Raw genomic sequence first — 18,977 nt, 5'->3', positions numbered from 1 at the left:
TTGGTCTGAAGGCTGCACAATGTTGTATTACCCATTGAAGCATTAAGTAACATTCCAAACATTCTGCAGTGTTTGTACACATATGTATTATATAGTTATAATTATATAGTTATGTAATATATACCAAATTAGAGGTGACCAGGTACAGTGCATTCACAGAAAGGTCACGCAGGGAAGGAAGCGAAAGGTGGCTCTGGGGAGGACATATGGTTTGTGTGACTTTGAAAACCCGGAAAATTTTGTTTTTGGGAAAACAGTTGGGAAGAAAATACGGAAGAGAAACAAGTGCATTCCAAGGTGGGGATGCATATACAAAGGAATGGAATGAAGGATAAAAGATAAGCGTGGTAGGTGTTGAGAGACAGTGAAGAGATCAGACTGTCTGAAGGAAGGACTTGTGTTGGGTGGTAGTGAGAGGTAAGGTGGAGAAGATTAGAATACAAGTTTGATGTAGTTTAAAAAAAATAGAAAACCAAGAGATATCTGATCTTGATTTTCTTACCTGTAAAATGGGTCATTTAATACTTTCATGCTCACATCTGAGAATTGCCCTGCAAAAAGCAAATGAGCTAATGTATGTGACTGCAGATTTTAAGAAGTAATGTGCTATATCCTGATACAAGTTATATTAAATTTTGAACACCAGGCTGAAAAGTTTGCAGTTGGGGTAATAACTGCTGAAATAAACTCCATTCATCAGGAGCATTATCTCTTTGGGGTTTTCCTTGACAGCTCCTGTGATGATTTACAATGCAGAATAATGTCACTGTTTCTTCCTGAGTTTTCCATGATGGGGAGGAGTACTGAGTAAAGAGCTCTGTAAAACTTCTTTGGTTTCCATTGTTATGGAAATAAAATTCTAGAGCAGATATTTCTCTGTGAAGCCTCTGGAATGTGTTAAAAGACCTTGTGGAAGGGCACCTACCTGGCTGGCTCAGTCAGTAAAGTATGATCTCTGGGGTCGTGAATGTAAGCCCCACATTGAATATAAAGTTTACTTTAAGGGACCCCTGGGTGGTTCAGTTAGTTAAGCGTCCAACTTCAGTTAGGTGGTGATCTCACATTTTGTGAGTTCGAGCCCCTCCGCTTTGGGCTCTGCACTGATAGTTCAGAGATGGGGACCTGCTTTGGATTCTGTCTGTCTGTCTGTCTCTCTCTCAAAAAAAAAAAAAAAAAGGACATTGTAGAGACATATGACAGGGCTCCTAACCACATTATATGTTATACCAAAACCTGGAACAGTTTGAACCTGATAATGCTGCTGAATGTCAACACCACCAGCTCATTTATGTGTGTATGTTCTTGGCATTTAGCATGCTAAATAAGACTCATGATACAATCTGTGCTTGGATTCCAGTAATATTACACAGTATGCGTGCCGTCTTTTGGAGAAAGAGAATGTTCTGGCAGCAGCATAAACCCTAGTCTTTGTACTGGGATCAAGATAGTCCCTTGGCACAGCTGGGAGTAGTGCAGCTTTCTCCTAAATGTACTATTTTTAGCTGTTTCCAAGGAGATATTCAGCATGATAGTGATAATTGCATTAATCCTCAATTTACACAATCTGTGGAAACAGCAGCTCTTTTCCAGTGTTTACTACTTAATGGGTCACTGAGTTGTGATTTGTCAGCTGAAAAAATAAAATGCCTTCCTTTGAATAATTGGCTTCAGAAATATGATCTGGATCTCTTCCCTCTGCCAGTTCAACCTTTAGTCCTGGTTACAGAGACACTGAGCATAGCATAATGTTTAAACTTGTGGAATCACTGTGTCGTACACCTGAAACTTAATGTAACATTGTGTGTTAGCTACACTCAAGTAAAAAAATATAGTTTGAAAAAAGACACTGTGAGCTTTTCCCAGACTGCCTGCTCAGGCTGGCCATCATCATTAATTCCTTCTGGTATACCTTGGATCTAAGTTTTGCCTACTGGTATGTCAGTGTTCTAAATTTACCAAAGAGTGATTAAACTCTTAACATACGCGCGCGTGCGAGTGCACACACACACACACACACAACACCCCACACGAGTCTGATCTGGCAGTCTGAGTGATTCATCTGTGTTCATAAAACATTCCTGATGAGTTTGCAATGGAGAACAGATTATAGCTTACAAAGTAGCTTGAAATTAGAGTTAAAACAGAGACTGAAAGTTCAGAATGGATATTAAACTCTAGTAACTTGATGAGTTCTTCTCTAAAGAATTTTTGGTTTTGCAATAGCCTTTTAAAATATATTAAAGACCTTTAGGACCTGTGATGCATTTATTCGTATGATTATGTAATTTTCTCTTTTAACTTATTAATATGCTACCTTACATTAATATGTATTCTAATGTCAAACTTTTCACCGTTAGAACCTAATTGGCCAATTATGCATTTTGTGTGTATGAATTAAAAACCGACCATGAATTTGCTGTTATTTATAGGGCTGTAATTTTACCTTAATTAAAATTGTTTTATAATCTTTTTTTCATACCCCCTTCACTCATGTCTCCCACCCCCTAACCCCACCTCTGGCAATTGCCAATCTATTCTCTGTTTCTATGAGCTTGGGATTTTTTTGTGTTTTATTGTTTAGGTTCCACATATAAGAAAAATCATATTTATCTTTTCCTTCATTTAGGGTAATGCCCTCGAGATCAATTTATGTTATTGCAAATGGCAAGATTCCATCTTTTTATGGCTGAATAATAATCAGTTGTGTGTATATATACATCACAATTTCTTTTTCTTCTTGTTTTTTTGGTTTGTTTTGTTTTTACTAGGCAAAGAACTTTATTAACCTTGTTTCAAACTTTATCCCCAGGCTTCTTCAGCTTAATTCACTGCAAAGAATGAATTGCATATAAGCAAAAACTAAAAAGAGCTGCATTGTCCCAGAGGCTTGGGCTTAAAAATATTAGAGATCTATGAACAGAATTTTAAAAAACAGTCATAAAATAGCAGCTCCCAGTAACTTCTTCAAGTTTTATCTTCTCCAGAAGCTGACTCAGTTCAGTTTGCTTCATTCTTGGAAGCTTCATCAAAAACTTTCCACAGGATCTGGAACTTCATCCTCCTCCTCCTCTCTGGTGGCTAATGGTTCTTCTCCATCCACAGATCGTGCGGGCAAAGCTTTAGCCCGTCTCTTCTTAAACTAGTCAGACCATCTGCACCGCACTGGTTTAAGATCCTGGGGAGCATTTCTGTCAGCTCCTTTGTCTCAGCATGGCCTGTGATGTTGAAAAGTGTTCACTGCCAAGAATGGCTGGACTTTAGGGTTGTTAAAGTGGATCACTATACCTCGGTTTGTGAACGTATTCACTTCTTCAATACCAGAGATACTGTTTACCCCCAACTTCTTTAAGGAGAACTGAAGTTTTTTTATCATGTCGCCATTCCGTGATCCCCCTTCTTTCAGTGAGCTGCACACTCTGCTTGCAGTTTGGCAAGTTTACCCTGGTTCGTGATAGTTTCTTTCATCTTTTGGGGGCAGAAATGGAACCGAGCAGGGGACTAGGGTTAGTGCTCAGGGAGTCTTGGGCAGACCAACTGAGCTAAGGTGGTCACACGTGGGGGTGCAAGGTGGCAGCTAGAAGGAGGCTGGAATGAGGCCCAATCCACAATTTATCCCTTCATCCATTGACTGACACTTAGGTTTCCGTATCTTGGCTATTGTAAATACTGCAGTGAGCATAAGGGTGCATATATCTCTTCAAGTTAGTGCTTTCATTTTCTTTGGCTAAATACCCCGAAGTGGAATATGGGTCCTGTGGTAATTCCTGGGTCATATGGTAATTCCATTTTTATTTTTTTAAGGAAACTCCATACAATTTTCCATAGTGATTGTGCCAATTTACATTCCCACCAACAGGGTTCTTTTCTCCACATCCTCAACATTTGTTTCTTGTTTTTGTTTTTTGTTTTTTGTTTTTTTTTTTTTAAGTAATAACCATTCTAGCAAGTGTGAGTGGTATTTCATTGTGGTTTTTATTTGCATTTCCCTGATGATTAATGATGTTGAACATCTTTTCATGTACTTATTGGCCATCTGTATGTCTTTGGAAAAAAGGTTCACGTCTTCTGCCCATTTTTTAATCTGATTGGTTTTTTTGCTATTAAGTTGTATGAGTTGTTTATATAGTTTGGATATTAACCCTTTATTAGATATATGATTTGCCAACATTTTCTCCCATTCAGTAGGTTGCCTTTTCATTTTGTTGATGGTTTCCTTTGCTGAGCAGATTTTTCAGTTTGATATAGCCCCACTTGTTTATTTTTGCCTTTTTTGCCTTCGCTTTTGGTGTCAGATTCAGAAAATCATCAGCAAGATCTATGTCAAGGAACTTACTGCCTGTGTGCTCTTCTAGAAATTTTTTATGGTTTCAGGTGTTACATTAAAGTCTTAATCCATTGTGAGTTAATTTTTGTGTAGAATGTGAGACAGTGGTCCAGTTTCATTCTTTCACAATGTGGCTGTCCAGTTTTCCCAACACCATCTATCGAAGAGACTGTCCTTTCCCCATTGTATATTCTTGGCTCTTTTGTCATAAATTAATTGACTGCATATGCATGCATTTATTTCTTGCCTCTGTGTTCCATTGATCTATGCGTCAGTTTTTATGCTAATACCATACTATTTTAATTAGTATAGCTTTGTAATATAGCTTGAAATCGGACCATGATGCCTCCAGCTTTGTTCTTCTCTGTCAGGGTTGCTTTGGCTCTTCAAGGTTGAAATAACTTTTTTTGAGTACAGTTGACACACTATGTTACATTAGTTTCAGGTATACAACATAGTGATCCACCAAGTTTATACATTATGCTATCTATGTTCACCACAATTGTAGCTACCATCTGTCTCCATATATTGCTATTATAATATCATTGACTATGTTCCTTATGCTGTGCCTTTTAATCCTGTGACTTATTCATTCCATAACTGTAAGCCTGTATTTCCCTCTGCCCTTGACCTGTTTTGCCCAACCCCCTACACCCCTCCTCACTGGTAGCTGCCAGTTCTCTGTATTTATAGGTCTGATTCTGCTTTTTGTTTGTTGATTCATTTGTTTTTGTTTGTTTAGGTTCCACTTATGACTGAAATCATATGGTATTTGTCTTCCTCTGTCTGACTTATACCACTTAGCATAATACCTGCTAGGTCCATCCATATTGTCTCAAATGGCACTATTTCATCCTTTTTATGGCTGCATAATATTCCACTGTGTATATATAACATATCTTCCTTATCTATTCATTTAGGTTGCTTCCATATCATGGCTGTTTTTTGAAAACCTCCACACTGGCTGTACCAGTTTACATTCCCACCAACAGTGTACAAGGGTTCCTTTTCTTCACATGTTATTTCTTATCTTTTTGATCTTAGCCATTCTAGCAGGTGTAAGATGATGTCTCGTTTTGATTTACATTTCCCTGATGATTAGTAATGTTGAGCATCTTTTATGTGTCTGTTGGCCATCTGTATGTCTTCTTGAAAAAACTTTTAGCCGAATTTGTTACGGAGTTTTCTTTGCTTCCAGCATCCAACTCCCCTTCCTAGCTGGAAGAATTCTTATGCATTGTAGTCTTGTTCAGTGGCCTTACCCCGTGTTCCTCATTCCATTCTCTGACAGCCAAGGTATGTGAGCTATGCTTGGCTTATTGGATGCTCCTAACCAAGACTTTGAATTTCGATTGGGGCAAAGAAAAGGAAATAGTTAGGATTTATTTGCTCCTATTACAGCCCTTCCACTAAAGGACAGTTAGGGAAGCCTAACTGAGCCTGGGTGGCTCAGACAGTTAAGCGTCTGGCTCTTGCTTTCGGCTCAGGTCATGGTCTTGTGGTTCATGGATTCAGGCCCACATCGGGCTCTGTGCTGATGATGTTGAGCCTGCTTGGGATTCTCTCTCTCACTCTTGCTCTCGCTCTGTGCTCCCCCGCCCCCCCCCCCCAGAAAATAAATAAATAAATAAATAAATAAATAAATAAATAAATAAATAAAAAGACAGTTAATGCTTTCTTGCTTCTTGACTTAACAGAGCTGCCTTGAATCCTGCCCATTTTCTAAGCCTGTGTTTTTAGGCCTCCCAGTGATTCTGTGAGTACCAGTATCTTTCCAGTGAATCTTCCCTCTTTAAAATTTTTTTTACCTGGGGCGCCTGGGTGGCTTAGTTGGTTGAGCGTCCGACTTCAGCTCAGGTCATGATCTCACATTCTGTGAGTTCAAGCCCCGCATCAGGCTCTGTGCTGACAGCTCAGAACCTGGAGCCCGCTTCAGATTCTGTGTCACCCCCTCTCTCTGCCCCTGCCCCCTGCTCATGCTCTGTCTCTCTCTCTCTCTCAAAAATAAATAGAAACATTAAAATTTTTTTTACCTAAGATACAGTCTTTTTTGCTTGCATCCATAAATTGTGATACCATAGAGAACATTACGACCTCTCTCCTAGGTAATACTAGGTAACGAAGTGTGACCATATTCTTATATTTTGATTCCCATCACCATCACCCATATTATTTTCTTGTATTCCCTTAGAATAGCCCTGTTCCAGATATGTTATATTTTAGAATGAATTATTGTATCTGTCGTATATCTGACACATAGTAGATACCATAAAAATGAGATTGATTTTATACTCACCTTTTCGTTTCTTTACTGAGCTTCATCATCTAGAGTATAATAATGCATTTGGGAAGCACCCTGGTCTCAACAGTGTATTTACAAATCTATAGACATATTTTTACTTTGGTTCCTAATCTTTTTTTATATATACATTTTTTAAAGCATTTATGTATGTATGTATGTATGTATGTATTATTTATTTATTGTGAGGGCCAGGGGGGAATGAGAGAGAATGGGTATCCCAAGCAGGCTTCACGCTGCAGCACACAGCCCAACACGGGGCTCCATCTCATGAACTGTGAGATCATGACCTGCGACGAAATACAGAGCTAGACGCTTAACTGACTGAGCCAGCCAGGCGCCCCTCTTTGGTTCCTAATCTGAAGAGTCCTAGTTGTTAAGGCTCCATGCTTTTCCTGTGCATGAAATAAGCTGCTAACTGTATTTCCTCCCTTTGAAGTTTTTATTCAGTCGGGAGCTCTCGTCATGATCCCAGAGTCATGGGTTCAAGCTCTGTGTCAGGCTTTGTGCTGAGCAGAGAGCCTGCTTAAGGTTCTTTCTCTCTCTCTCTCTGCCCCTCTCCCTCACTTGCATGTGTGCGCTTGCGCGCGCACGCTCTCTCTCTCTCTCTCTCTCTCTCTCTCAAGCTCTTTCAGAAGGTGGCAGGCAGGCACTTCTGCCAACTCTGCTTGTGCCAACCGTATTGCTAAGATGTTTAGGTCTGGAAGCAAAGCACATGGGGATAGCATGTGCATCTTTGCGGAATAACATTCACTCTGCCTTTGAGTATGATGGGTGCTTGGCCATCTGTGTGAATTTCTGAGTTGTTAGAAGCAGCTCAGAAACTAAAGATTTATTTATCTCGGTTTCTTCAGACTTCCTTGTGTTATCCTGTTAACAGAATATTGCCCTGACCCTGCAGATGGGCTTTGTTCCCTGTAACACACTCTACCAGCATTCTGTAGGTCATCTTTATCATGTAAACCACACTTGTAGTTCAGTATATATTAAATAACTTATTTTACAGAAAAGTAATAGCTCGTATTTATTGTGCCTTTATTTACGAGGCAGTGTATTGGGTGCTTTTTGCACCTTATCACTTTAACCCATAAAACTATAAAGCCTCATTTTTTAGAGGAAGAAACTAAGGCTTAGAAGGATTGGGAACTTGTCCAAAATACATTTAACAAGTAGCAGATTCAGAATTTGAATTTGCAGAGGTGTGCATGCCAGTGGGTATGTTGTTTAGTTTTATTTTGAGTAAAGAGAAATTAAATGATACCTAAATTACTATTCCGTGCAAAATATTTAAACACCGGAAACCCAGGTTTTGTGTTTTAAACATCAAGAATGCAATTGATGATTTGCCAGATGGTCAGGTGTTTCTCTGTATCTGTTTGAGATTTAGATAAAACTGACCAGTTCTCAAAAGTCAAGCTGAAAAAACAAAATCGGTTACTTCCTGTTAAAAGCCTAATGAAAACTAACCTTTTTGCTCACTTATAACATTGTGAGAAATGATGTAATTGATCTCTTGCAGAAGAGAAGAGAAGAGAGCACTAGACTAAAGGAGGAGGGGAACGCGCAGTTTAAGAAAGGAGGTAAGGTCGGGTGCCTGGGTGGCTCAGTCAGTTAAGCATCTGACTCTTGGGTTTTGGTTCAGGTCATGATCTCACAGTTCATGGGATTGAGCCCTGCGTTGGGCTCTGCACTGACAGCACAGAGCTTCCTTTGGATTTTCTCAACCCCCTCCCTCTTTCTCCTTTTCAAAATAAATAATAAACATTAAAAAAAAAAAAAAAAAGAAAGGAGGTAAGGCACCGATGTCTAATCAATTGCGTCCTCATTCTGTTTTAGAGTGTGAAGAAACACCAGAGAACATTTGGGAACAACTAGCAGACCTAAACTACTAACAATACAGTGTTGCTTCCCAGCACCTTGAAATTTTGTTTTTCACCAGGTCCAGATCATTCTCACCTGATGGTGATCAATTACCACATGTCTCTTGGCACAGGCATACTTTTTCTTTTCTGTAATCCACTATAGATCTAAAAGTTAGGAGGGCAGACTCTTCAAGTGATGCATTGGAAAACTATCCTGTAAAGTTAAAAGGCTGCTGCCTTCATTAATGTAAAAACAGGATCCCTGTTCCTCAATTGTAATGATGCTGTAAAAACTGGCCCCGTGGTTCCAGTGTGGCCTAGGGAAGTATTTTGCTTGTACTTTGGCTGGTCTTTCATGTGCCCTTTTCTTTAGCTGCCTTAAGTAGAGAGATGTTCTCCATTTCCTTCTGCATTTTTTACATTTGCTGAGGAATAACTTGGGTTCATTCGGATATTTGGGGGGAACTATGTGATCTTACAGTAGTATTCTATCACATATGTAAAATGTGTATGCTTTAGAAAACTAGGAGTAGTAACATTTTCCTCTCTAGTTATTTTTAAAGTTAATTTTCTTTCTGTTTAGTCATCATCACTTTTTTTTTTCTAAGAGAACTAATGTTTCTAATTTTGAAAGCATATCTCTTTGTATTTTAGTGTTAAATATTTCCAACCTGAGAAAGGAGTGAACAGGCAATTTTCTTTTAGTGCCCTGACTATGTAATTCTGTGCGTAGCAGTGAATAAATAAATTTATCACCATTTTCTCTTTAGGTCTTTAGTCAACCACTGATTTTTACATTGTTGCTTTTAGCTCCATAAAATGTGTCTCCAAGCATTTCAGAGAAGCAGTTTTGGCTGGTGACTCCATAAAAGCATAATATCTTTAATGAAAATACATACAGAGAATTTTTTTTATCTTAAACCATTAATCCCAACTTTAGTCTCTTTCATCTGTCCAGTTCTCTAATCCCCTTTCAACATTCCTTACTAAATGGGTAAGCCAAATGAAAGTTAAACATACAAAACATTCTGTTTGAGACTTTTGTTTTGTGAATGGAAAGCTATGCATTCTGAGATACTATGGCATACAGTAATAGCAGGGACAAAATCTTAATGACCTCTTTTACCTTATCTTCAGATTATATAGAAGCTGAGAGTTCTTATAGTCAAGCCCTTCAGATGTGCCCATCCTGCTTCCAGAAAGACAGGTCTATTCTGTTTTCAAATAGAGCCGCTGCAAGGATGAAACAGGTATGTGTTTTTAACCCTTTTTTTTTCTTTTTTCTTTTTAAAAGTTTTTATTTATTTATTTTGAGAGAGAGAGCATATGCACACAAGGATGGAGCAGAGAGAAGGAAAGAGAATGCCAAGCAGGCACTGCACTATCAGTGTGGAGCCCGACCCAGCATGGGGCTCGAACTCAGGAACCATGAGATCATGACCTGAATCGAGATAAAGAGTTGGACATTTAACCAACTGAGCCACCCAGCTGCCCCCTGACCATTTCTTTTTAAGAAGTACATGAACTTGCAGTGTTTCATAGGGTAGCTTTTGTTCCGAAACTAGCATGGGGGCTACAACTCTTGATCTCAGGGTTGTGAGTTCGAACCCCACCTCGGATGTAGAGATTACTTAAAAATAAAATCTTTAAAAAAAAAAACAACTAGCACAGGGGCTTAAAGTTGCCTCCCTTGTCCTGCCCATGTATTTCCCTGATGTAAAGGGCACAGGGAAGATAGAAAAGTATCTGGGAGTGCCTGGGAGGCTCAGTTGAGCATCCGACGCTTGATTTCGGTTCAGGTCATGATCTCATGGTCATGGGATCGAGCCACGTGTCCAGCTCTACGCTTAGCATGGAGCCTGCTTGGGATTCTCTCTCCCCCTTTCTCTCTGCCCCTCCCCTGCTCCCATGTGTTCATTCATTCTCTCTCTCTCTCTCCCTCTCTCCCTCTCTCCCTCTCTCCCTCTCTCCCTCTCTCCCTCTCCCTCTCTCCCTCTCTCCCTCTCTCCCTCTCTCCCTCTCTCTCTCTCCCTCTCTCCCTCTCTCCCTCTCTCCCTCTCCCCCTCTCTCCCTCTCTCCCTCTCTCTCTCTCCCTCTCTCCCCCTCCCTCCCTCTCCCTCTCTCTCAAAATAAATGTTTTTGTTTGTTTGTTTAAAGGAAAAAACTTGAGTCAGATTACTCTTAACATTCCTTGTTGGAGAGGTTGATCGAATGCTTTCATGGGAGGAATACTGACAAATTCTCCATCAAGCAAAAAACCAAGTAATATATATCCTGGAATAGCTGCAGCTGTTTATTTTAGGCCTCTGGAATTCTAGATAAAGACTCAAAGGGACAGGGAAACACTGATTAAAACTCTAGACTTCAAAATGCTTATTCCTAGGATTCTGATTTTCTGTCAAAAGTATGGACACAGGCAGAAATCCAACAGTTAAGATGAGAGGCCCCTAAAGTGTAAAGTAAGTGTCCGGGAAAGTTCAAATGCATTTTGTATCTCCAACGGTTTGAGAACTTCGAACCACAAGAGTGTAGAGAAGAGTACAGTTGTATTTGTTTTGTGTTATATTGGTATTAAAAGTTAGATTTCTTGTTGATTTATCTGCTATTCCGTTTAGTCAACATAGTCTATTTTAGTGGATTGAGATGATGTGAGAGTTTTGAAAAAAGCCATACCGATTATTTAAAATTCTGGCTATTTATATCCAAAGCTCAAAGAGTGGGTTATTTAGCATACCTTTAAGCAACCACAAAACATGGTCAGGATTGGCTTAAGTAGTTTTTTGTTTGTTTAGATCAGGTATCTATGTCACTTTATCTTGTTGCCAGAAATTCTCCAGTGCCTCTACCAAAGTCACTTCGGATGAGTAAGGGTGTTTGTTTTTTTTTTTAAGGGGGTAGGGTGGGGATTACTTCAGTAATTAGACATGAAAAAAGGTGGGGGGTTTTTGGTATGTTTAAACCTGTATGTTTGATTAGTGGATTCAGTTTCCAAGGTGAAGTGTTTTTAGAGTGGTTCATGTGGCATGGGAAAAGAAAGAATTCTAGAGTACGCAGACATTTTTTGTTCGAAGAAATAAAATAATTTAGTTTACTTAGAACAATATTCATTCATATATTTCTACCATTGACCTGAATTCACACCTAACAGTTTTTACACTTAGCTGGAAAAATCTTTTGCTTTTGCTTCCTGGAGACATCTTGCCACATTCTCAGACTGGAAATTGTCGTTGTGAAATGACATCATGGTTATCTTGAATTTCAGAGAAAAGGCATCATACCCATTTGGCTCCTGAGATTTGGAATTCTTTTTTTCCACAGTTGCCAAGTTACTAATACTGCCTAGGTTGAACTAGTATCATTGACCAGGTTCTTGGAATTAGGAAAAGGTATGGTCTTGCTAGTCTTTTGTCTGTCACATCTGAGAAGAACTCAAAAGAGAGTTGTTCTGTGACTGTTTCCTGTACAAGGGATAGCTTTGTTAGCACAGTTGTTTATTCTTTTAAGTTGTACTCTTAATATTTTACGATTCTAAAATTAGAAACATGAAAACTTCCAGGATTAATGCACTGGAAGTGATATAAGGAGCATATTCTGAGTTTTTCAAGAAGTGGTGGGTTAACTGCTTTTAGGATTTCTGAAAGGTAGGCTCAGCATCCCTGACTGAACAACACTGACCAGGCTTTACATTTCACATCTGGTGAGTAAAGGCCAACTGGAGTTAGGGCAGAGTTTCAGCTCTAGGCCTGGCTACACAAGAGCAGACAAAGCCCTAAATTTTTAAAACTGTCCTTATATACAATGTGGTGTGTGTGTGTGTGTGTGTGTGTGTGTGTGTGTGTGTGTGTGTGTGAGAGAGAGACTTATGTAAGTTATGAAACGATGGCAAATAGGTTCTGAGTTTTTAATTGCATGGCACTTAAAACAAAATTTTTTTTTTTAATGTTTATTTTATTTTTGAGAGAGACAGAGACAAATTGTGATTGGAGGAGGGGCAAAGAGATGGAGACACAGAATCTGAAATAGGCTCCAGGCTCTGAGCTGTCAGCACAGAGCCCCATGTGGGGCCTGAACCCACAAACCGTGAGATCGTGATCTGAAGTCAGATGCTTAACTGACTAAGCTACCCAGGCGCCCCTAATACACAGCACCTTGGACTGCCACTCTTAGCAGCAGACAATCCCTGGGTGCCCTGAGGTGTTAGTAGACTATAAGCCTCAAACAAAGGATTCCAGAGTAAAATGCCATAATTCCTTGATCTGCAGGGGCTGGTTATTGATAAGATGCATTGCCACTTAGCGGTTTTTTAGGGGCACAAAGAATACCACCACCACCAATATACACATAAGTTGTAAAGATTTACTCCTATTTTAGAAACTTTAAAATATGAAATTGTAGGGGCACCTGGGTGGCTCAGTTGGTTAAGCGTCTGACTTCAGCTCAGGTCATGATCTCACAGTCTGTGAGTTCGAGCCCCGTGTCGGGCTCTGTGCTGACAGCTCAGAGCCTGGAGCCTGCTTCAGATTCTGTGTCTCCCTCTCTCTCTGCCCCTCCCCTGCTCATGTTCTGTCTCCCTCTGTCTCAAAAAAAAATAAAAACATTAAAAAAATTTTTTTTTAAGGAGTGCCTGGGTGGCTCAGTCAATTGAGCTTCCGACTTCATTTCAGGTCATGATCTCACAGTCTGTGAGTTCGAGCCCTGCGTTGGGCTCTGTGCTGATGGCTCGGAGCCTGGAGCCTGCTTCGGATTCTGTGTCTCCCTCTCTCTCTGCCCCTAACCCACTCACAGCCTGTCTGTCTCTCTCAAAAATAAAGAAACATTTAAGATTTAAAAAAAAGAATTTAATATGAAATTGTGTGTTTTAGATTTATGCAAATATGGTGAGTTAGGGAAATACTGACTTACACAAAAGTATACAGATATCTTTACTACGGGACTTCATAGAGCTTTTAATATGTAAATTGTTATGATGAACATTGGAAGAGAGATAATATAGTTAGTGACTCCCAGATGACTCTGAAACCTTTTTTGTTTGTTGTGGGTAAAATGCAAAATAACATAAAACTGACCATTTTAACCATTTTAAACTGTACAATTCAGTATGATTAAATATATACACAATATTATGTAACCATCACCACTGTCTGGTTCCAGAACTTTTTTGTGACCCCAAAAGGAAATCCTGTACCGATTAGGCAGTCACTCCCCACTCCTGGAATTGTTTTTGATTGAATTCTGAAACCCAGTTTGATAGACATTGCTCTGAAATATTGTGTAAAATATTTAGTGTTTTCTCCAATAGCCATTATAGGAAGTATTGAACATTTATTTGAATTAAAATTTCTGAAATATTGTAGAAAACTTCTGATTTGGGGAAAATAGACATTGCTTGAAGAGTTAAATAGGTTAGTGTCAGAGCTGGATTTCCAGTCTAGTTCGTTTGACATCCAGTGTTCTTTCCACTATGCCATTCTTCTAGATTCAGCAAGTTTAATTAGATATCTTATTTCATGAATTGTTTTGTATTTTTATTTCATCAGTGGATAAATTAAGATTTATAACCGAGACTAACGATAAGCCACAGTGTGTGTCCATAATGCATAATTTCTGGAAGATACCACTTTGGGTGTGAGAATACAACAGCTAGCCAAAGAGGGTTATTAATAGTTATTCATATATCAATCGTTTGCCCTGCTCATTGATCACAACCTTTTCTCAATATCTGCATTCTAATGTGAAGTGCCTTGCAAATATAATAGGTCAATTGCAACATTCTTTAAAGGTGTTAGGAAGAAACTATGAATAATTTGTTGCTAGAAGGCTTTTACATCAGAGCTGTCACCATTAGTTTGAATTTTAGCTTGGAAATATCATGCATGTTTTCACGTGATGTCTTTGAAGAGTATTGTGCATCTCCACAAGCAGTTATTAATGATCAGTGTATGTTATTGACTCTTTGAACTATTAAGATAGAACTAGGGTGACACATATTAATGTTTTGTTTCCTTTTAGGACAAGAAAGAGGTGGCCATCAGTGACTGCAACAAAGGTAAACTTTTTAGTCTTGTTGTATGTTAACATATGAGAGCATTAATTACCTCAGCTGACAAATAGAGTCAGTCAGATATGTGTAGTTGACCCTTGAACAACACAGGTTTGAACTGCATAGGTCTACTTATACGTGGAGTTTTTTCAATAAATACAGTAAAGTGCTCTAAATGTATTTTCTCTTATGATATCTTAATATTTTTTTTTTTTTGTTTAGCTTTCCATTGCTATGAGAATACAGTATATAACATATATACATAGTATGTGTTAATCATCTGTTTGTTACTGGTAAGGCTCTGGTAAACAGGTCAGCACCCCTGACCCCCACGTTGTTCAAAGGTCAACTGTACTTGTACATGTGTGTACCCTTATTCTGGAACCTTTAAAAGAAGAAGCTTTATAGTTCAGCCTTCTTGGAGGTACTTTATAGCAGTCACCTTAGTATACATGCTTTTGAATAGATAGTTCTGTCAGTTTATCCTGTGTTAGTAAATATGTGAAGAAAAATTCAAAGCTACCTTGGCAACAGAAACCCATGGAACAGGATTCACTTCTGTAGTGTCTGAATTACTTTCTGAGGAGATTGAAATTGAAGATTTTAACTGCTGCTAGGGCATCTGGATCTGTGTATTTGTGGAGAGAGAGGCAGCACAGTGAGGGGCAGCTTCTATTGGGGAACTGGTACTCTTTTCACTTGTAATAACTCCTCCAAACCTACTTGCCATCATTTTAATTACATTTTCAGATTCTACACAGTGAACCGAGACTTTACTGTCTGCTACGTGGGTTCCATTATGGTCTTTTCATCTCACCAACATATAGACACACTCCCAGCCATAGGATCACTATTGGGTTGTTGGTTGGTTGGTTGGTTGGTTGGTTGGTTTTTGTTTTTGTTTCAAAAATTTCCTAATAGTCCAGACAGTTGGTTTGGAGAATACACATGATCACTTTTCCTTGCATCCTACTACTCTCATGAGTTTCTAGGTAATTACTAATTTGGGAAATTTTTTCAGTTTTCCATATTTGGATAGTATTTTCTTTTAGAGAATTGAAGAGTTAGAAGGAAGCTTATATGTTATCTAGTCCCACTCATGCTCAGCATGAACTCCTCTCTTTTTTTTCTTCACATTAATTAATCACCTTCTTTACTGGCTTTCTTTTCTTTATGCTTAGTATTTCTGTATACTTAGTATTTCCTTCTTAATATACTGAAGGAAAGTGTTACTACTTTGAATCTAGCAAAGTACTTTCAATCTATTACTGTGTTGGGCTAGAACTAATTCTGAATATACTGTTTTGTTTGGAGGAAGGTATTTAACCTTAATTTGTGTGAGATGTGTGGGTTAGAAGAATTTAAATTAGGAACAGTTTGCTGATGTTCAGATCTCCTTTTTTTGTAACCACTCCACCTTTCAAATGGCTGGCTTCCCTCAGATATTCCCTTTTCATAGTCTTTGAGCACTCTCTGAAGTTACCTTATTTTCCTCCCTTCACTTATCTACTAGAATAGCTTAAAGCTTCATGTGAAGGATCTTGTCTGCTTGTTTACCATTATACTCTAGAGATAATACTACATGAAATACATATATTTGGTACTAAAGAAATAGTTACTAAAAGCATGAATGAGTAAAAGTCGAGTATATTACTTGAAGAGAAAAAAGTTCTAGAGCCATGACATTGCTTTCTAACAGAAAAAGAAACAAACGAATAGGAGAAAGACAGTATATAGTTGATCCAAAACATGGGCAGAGGATTTTTCAAAGGGCAATTGTTGTTGGATAAAGGAAAGGGTTTTATGGGGCACCTGGGTGGCACAGTCGGTTGAGCGTCCGACTTCAGCTCAGGTCATGATCTCACAGCTTGTGAGTTGGAGCCCCATGTTGAACTCTGTGCTGACAGCTCAGAGTCTGGAGCCTGCTTCGGATTCTGTGTCTCCCTCTCTCTCTGCCCCTAACCCACTCACATTCTGTCTCTGTCTCTCTCAAAAATAAACAAACATTTAAAAAAATTAAAAAAAAAAAAAAAAAGGAAAGGGTGTTATGCACCAGTGACCTAAAGGTGTTGGAACACAAGTTTGAAGGAACAATGGGGGTTTAGCTAAACATGTAGCCTCAGTAGTTAAGGCGTAACCTCAGTCATTGAGGCCTAGAAAAAAGGATCATAGCAGAATGTGCCACCAAATTGTTCCTTCAACTCTTTCATTTGTACCTTCAGATTTTTGCTCACTTTGGCACTGTGCACATGGGCTCTGTGTTCTGGCCTGTTCTGAACTAGATGAAAGACAAGTATGTGAAAACAGGACTTTGGGTATAGACCAGGGTTTAGTAAGCTATAATCATCAAGCCAAATCCAACCTGCCACCTGCGTGTGTACAGCCCATGAGCTAAGAATGGCTTTTACATTCTTAAGTGGTTAGAAATCAGAAAGGAAATATTTTGTGATATATGAAAATTATGAAATGCAAATTTCAATGCCCATAAACAAAGGTTTATGGGAACACAGCCATCTATTTATTTATAATAAATATATTTATACATTGTCGTTTCTTTTGTGCTACAGTCACAGAGTTGAGTAGTTGCAAAAGAGATGGTCTGTCCCGGAGAGCCTGAGATATTTACTGTCTTGCCCTTTATAAGAAAAAGTTTGCCTGAGCCAGGTGTAGCCTTTGACAAATGATTCTTCCTTTTAGACCTTCGGAGGATGGTTAATAAAGAAACATGATATAGCTGAGGATGTGCAGGCCCTTTTTCCTCATGGTAACAATGGTTTCTTCTCTTTTTACAGCTATTCAGTTAAACCCCAGCTATATCAGGGCAATATTGAGGAGAGCAGAGTTGTATGAGAAGACTGATAAGCTAGATGAAGCCCTGGAGGACTATAAATCCATATTAGAAAAAGATCCATCAATACATCAAGCAAGAGAAGCTTGCATGGTAAACCAATTTTTTTTATTTATTTTATTTATTTTGAGAGAGAGATAGCAAGTGGGGGAGGGACACAGAGGGAGGGAGAGAGAGGGAATCCCAGGCAGGCTCTGTGCTGTCAGCGCAGAGCCCAGTGCGGGGTTCAAACTCACGAACCATGAGATCATGACCTGAGCCAAAGTCAGGAGTCAGACGCTTAAGTGACCTAGCCACCCAGGTATCCTGGTAAACCTAATTTTTTTAAGTGTTTTTTTTTTTTTTCTGTTCCGTGTATTGCTACTCATTGAATCTTAAATAATCCTTTGGGACCCAACTACCTTCTGTTTTTTATATATTTGTATTATAATATATTTTTTTTTCACACTTTTGTCATTTTATTCACCAATCACAAATACGGTCTAAGGAGTCAAAGTGATCACGAATAATGGACTAGCACCTGGAACAAAATATATGGGAGATCTAACTTTGTGACCATGTGCCATTTAATCCCCATTCTGTTCATCTGTAGGGTTAATAAGAACTCAGTTTCATTGTTGGACTAGGCAGATCTTGTCCACTGTAGTTGTACAGTTTAGTCCAAAATGAATCTTAGTGTTATAGATCATAAACTCTGGTTTTCTGTCCATCTTTCTCAGTCACCGAGTTTCTAGTTATTATATGGCCAGCATGTTTCCAATTAAATATATTCCAAATTAGCCTCCTTATCTTTCTTAAAATGACTCTTATTCTTGTCCATGGCACCGTAGATCCTTTTGCTTCTAACAAACATCACAGTATTTTTAGGTCAGTTGTCAATTAGCTACATATTACTGGAGTTCTCCCCTTAAAAATAACCTTGGATCTGTGCCTTTACCTTTAGCACCGCTCTTGGTCTCTAATGTGCAGAGCACTACACCCTCTAACACACGTGCTGCAGAGTTGGATGTGTCTGTATTATCGCCCTCCCAGATAACAGATGTTCAGATACGTTTGAGAAACACTGACTTCATTAAACAGTCTTCTTCGCTGCCAAACTTCCCAGCTGGCCATGAGGACAGAGAGGTCTGTCATGTGCACCAGCACACAGCACAGGTTACAGGCCTCCAGGAGATGAGACGGCGGGGACGTTTTTTTCATCGAAGGCAGCATTTTAAAATGGAAAGGTTTAGATGAAAATCTAAGTCAGACCCCTCTTAAAAATTGGGAGGTGTGGACATACTGGATCTTTCTTGAATTCCTGTGTCTTGGCATTCGGCTGGAACTCTTCGGTTCCTTGCTGACTATGCTGCTCTCTATTGCCTTACACTGATTGATTTCCTAGGTTACATTTCCTGTCTGGATGCTGAGAGCATTTGAGCAGGGCCCTGCCATGTAGGACTTCCCACTCATTTCACGAGATCATTATTCCACCAAGCAGACCTGAGAGATGTTGACCGGTCTCCCTGCATTAATGTCCTAGATGGTTTGGGTTTTGTTTTGCTTTGTGTTTTTGCACCCTCGAGATGAATTCCTTCAGTAATAACAAATTTTTTATTTATCTA

General features: G+C 39.0%; 1 protein-coding gene and 1 pseudogene across 3 annotated transcripts in view; one reads left to right on the top strand and one right to left on the bottom strand.

Annotated features, from left to right (window-relative positions):
- The window catches only part of TTC1 (tetratricopeptide repeat domain 1), a 47,408-nt gene that overhangs the window by 19,064 nt on the left and 9,367 nt on the right, over window positions 1-18,977 (top strand). For all 3 annotated transcript variants that reach the window (XM_045503140.1, XM_045503133.1, XM_045503148.1), the window contains exons 3-6: window positions 8,143-8,203; window positions 9,623-9,735; window positions 14,495-14,531; window positions 17,318-17,466. In XM_045503140.1, the coding sequence (XP_045359096.1) occupies window positions 8,143-8,203; window positions 9,623-9,735; window positions 14,495-14,531; window positions 17,318-17,466 (360 nt within the window). The remainder of the gene's footprint in view (window positions 1-8,142; window positions 8,204-9,622; window positions 9,736-14,494; window positions 14,532-17,317; window positions 17,467-18,977) is intronic.
- On the bottom strand, window positions 2,865-3,471 carry LOC123611333 (annotated as a pseudogene).

This window comes from Leopardus geoffroyi, chromosome A1 (assembly GCF_018350155.1).
Source record: "Leopardus geoffroyi isolate Oge1 chromosome A1, O.geoffroyi_Oge1_pat1.0, whole genome shotgun sequence".
Taxonomy (NCBI): Eukaryota; Metazoa; Chordata; class Mammalia; order Carnivora; family Felidae; genus Leopardus; species Leopardus geoffroyi.
The sequence above is the reverse complement of the archived record's forward strand: the minus strand, read 5'-3'. Positions and strand labels throughout refer to the sequence as shown.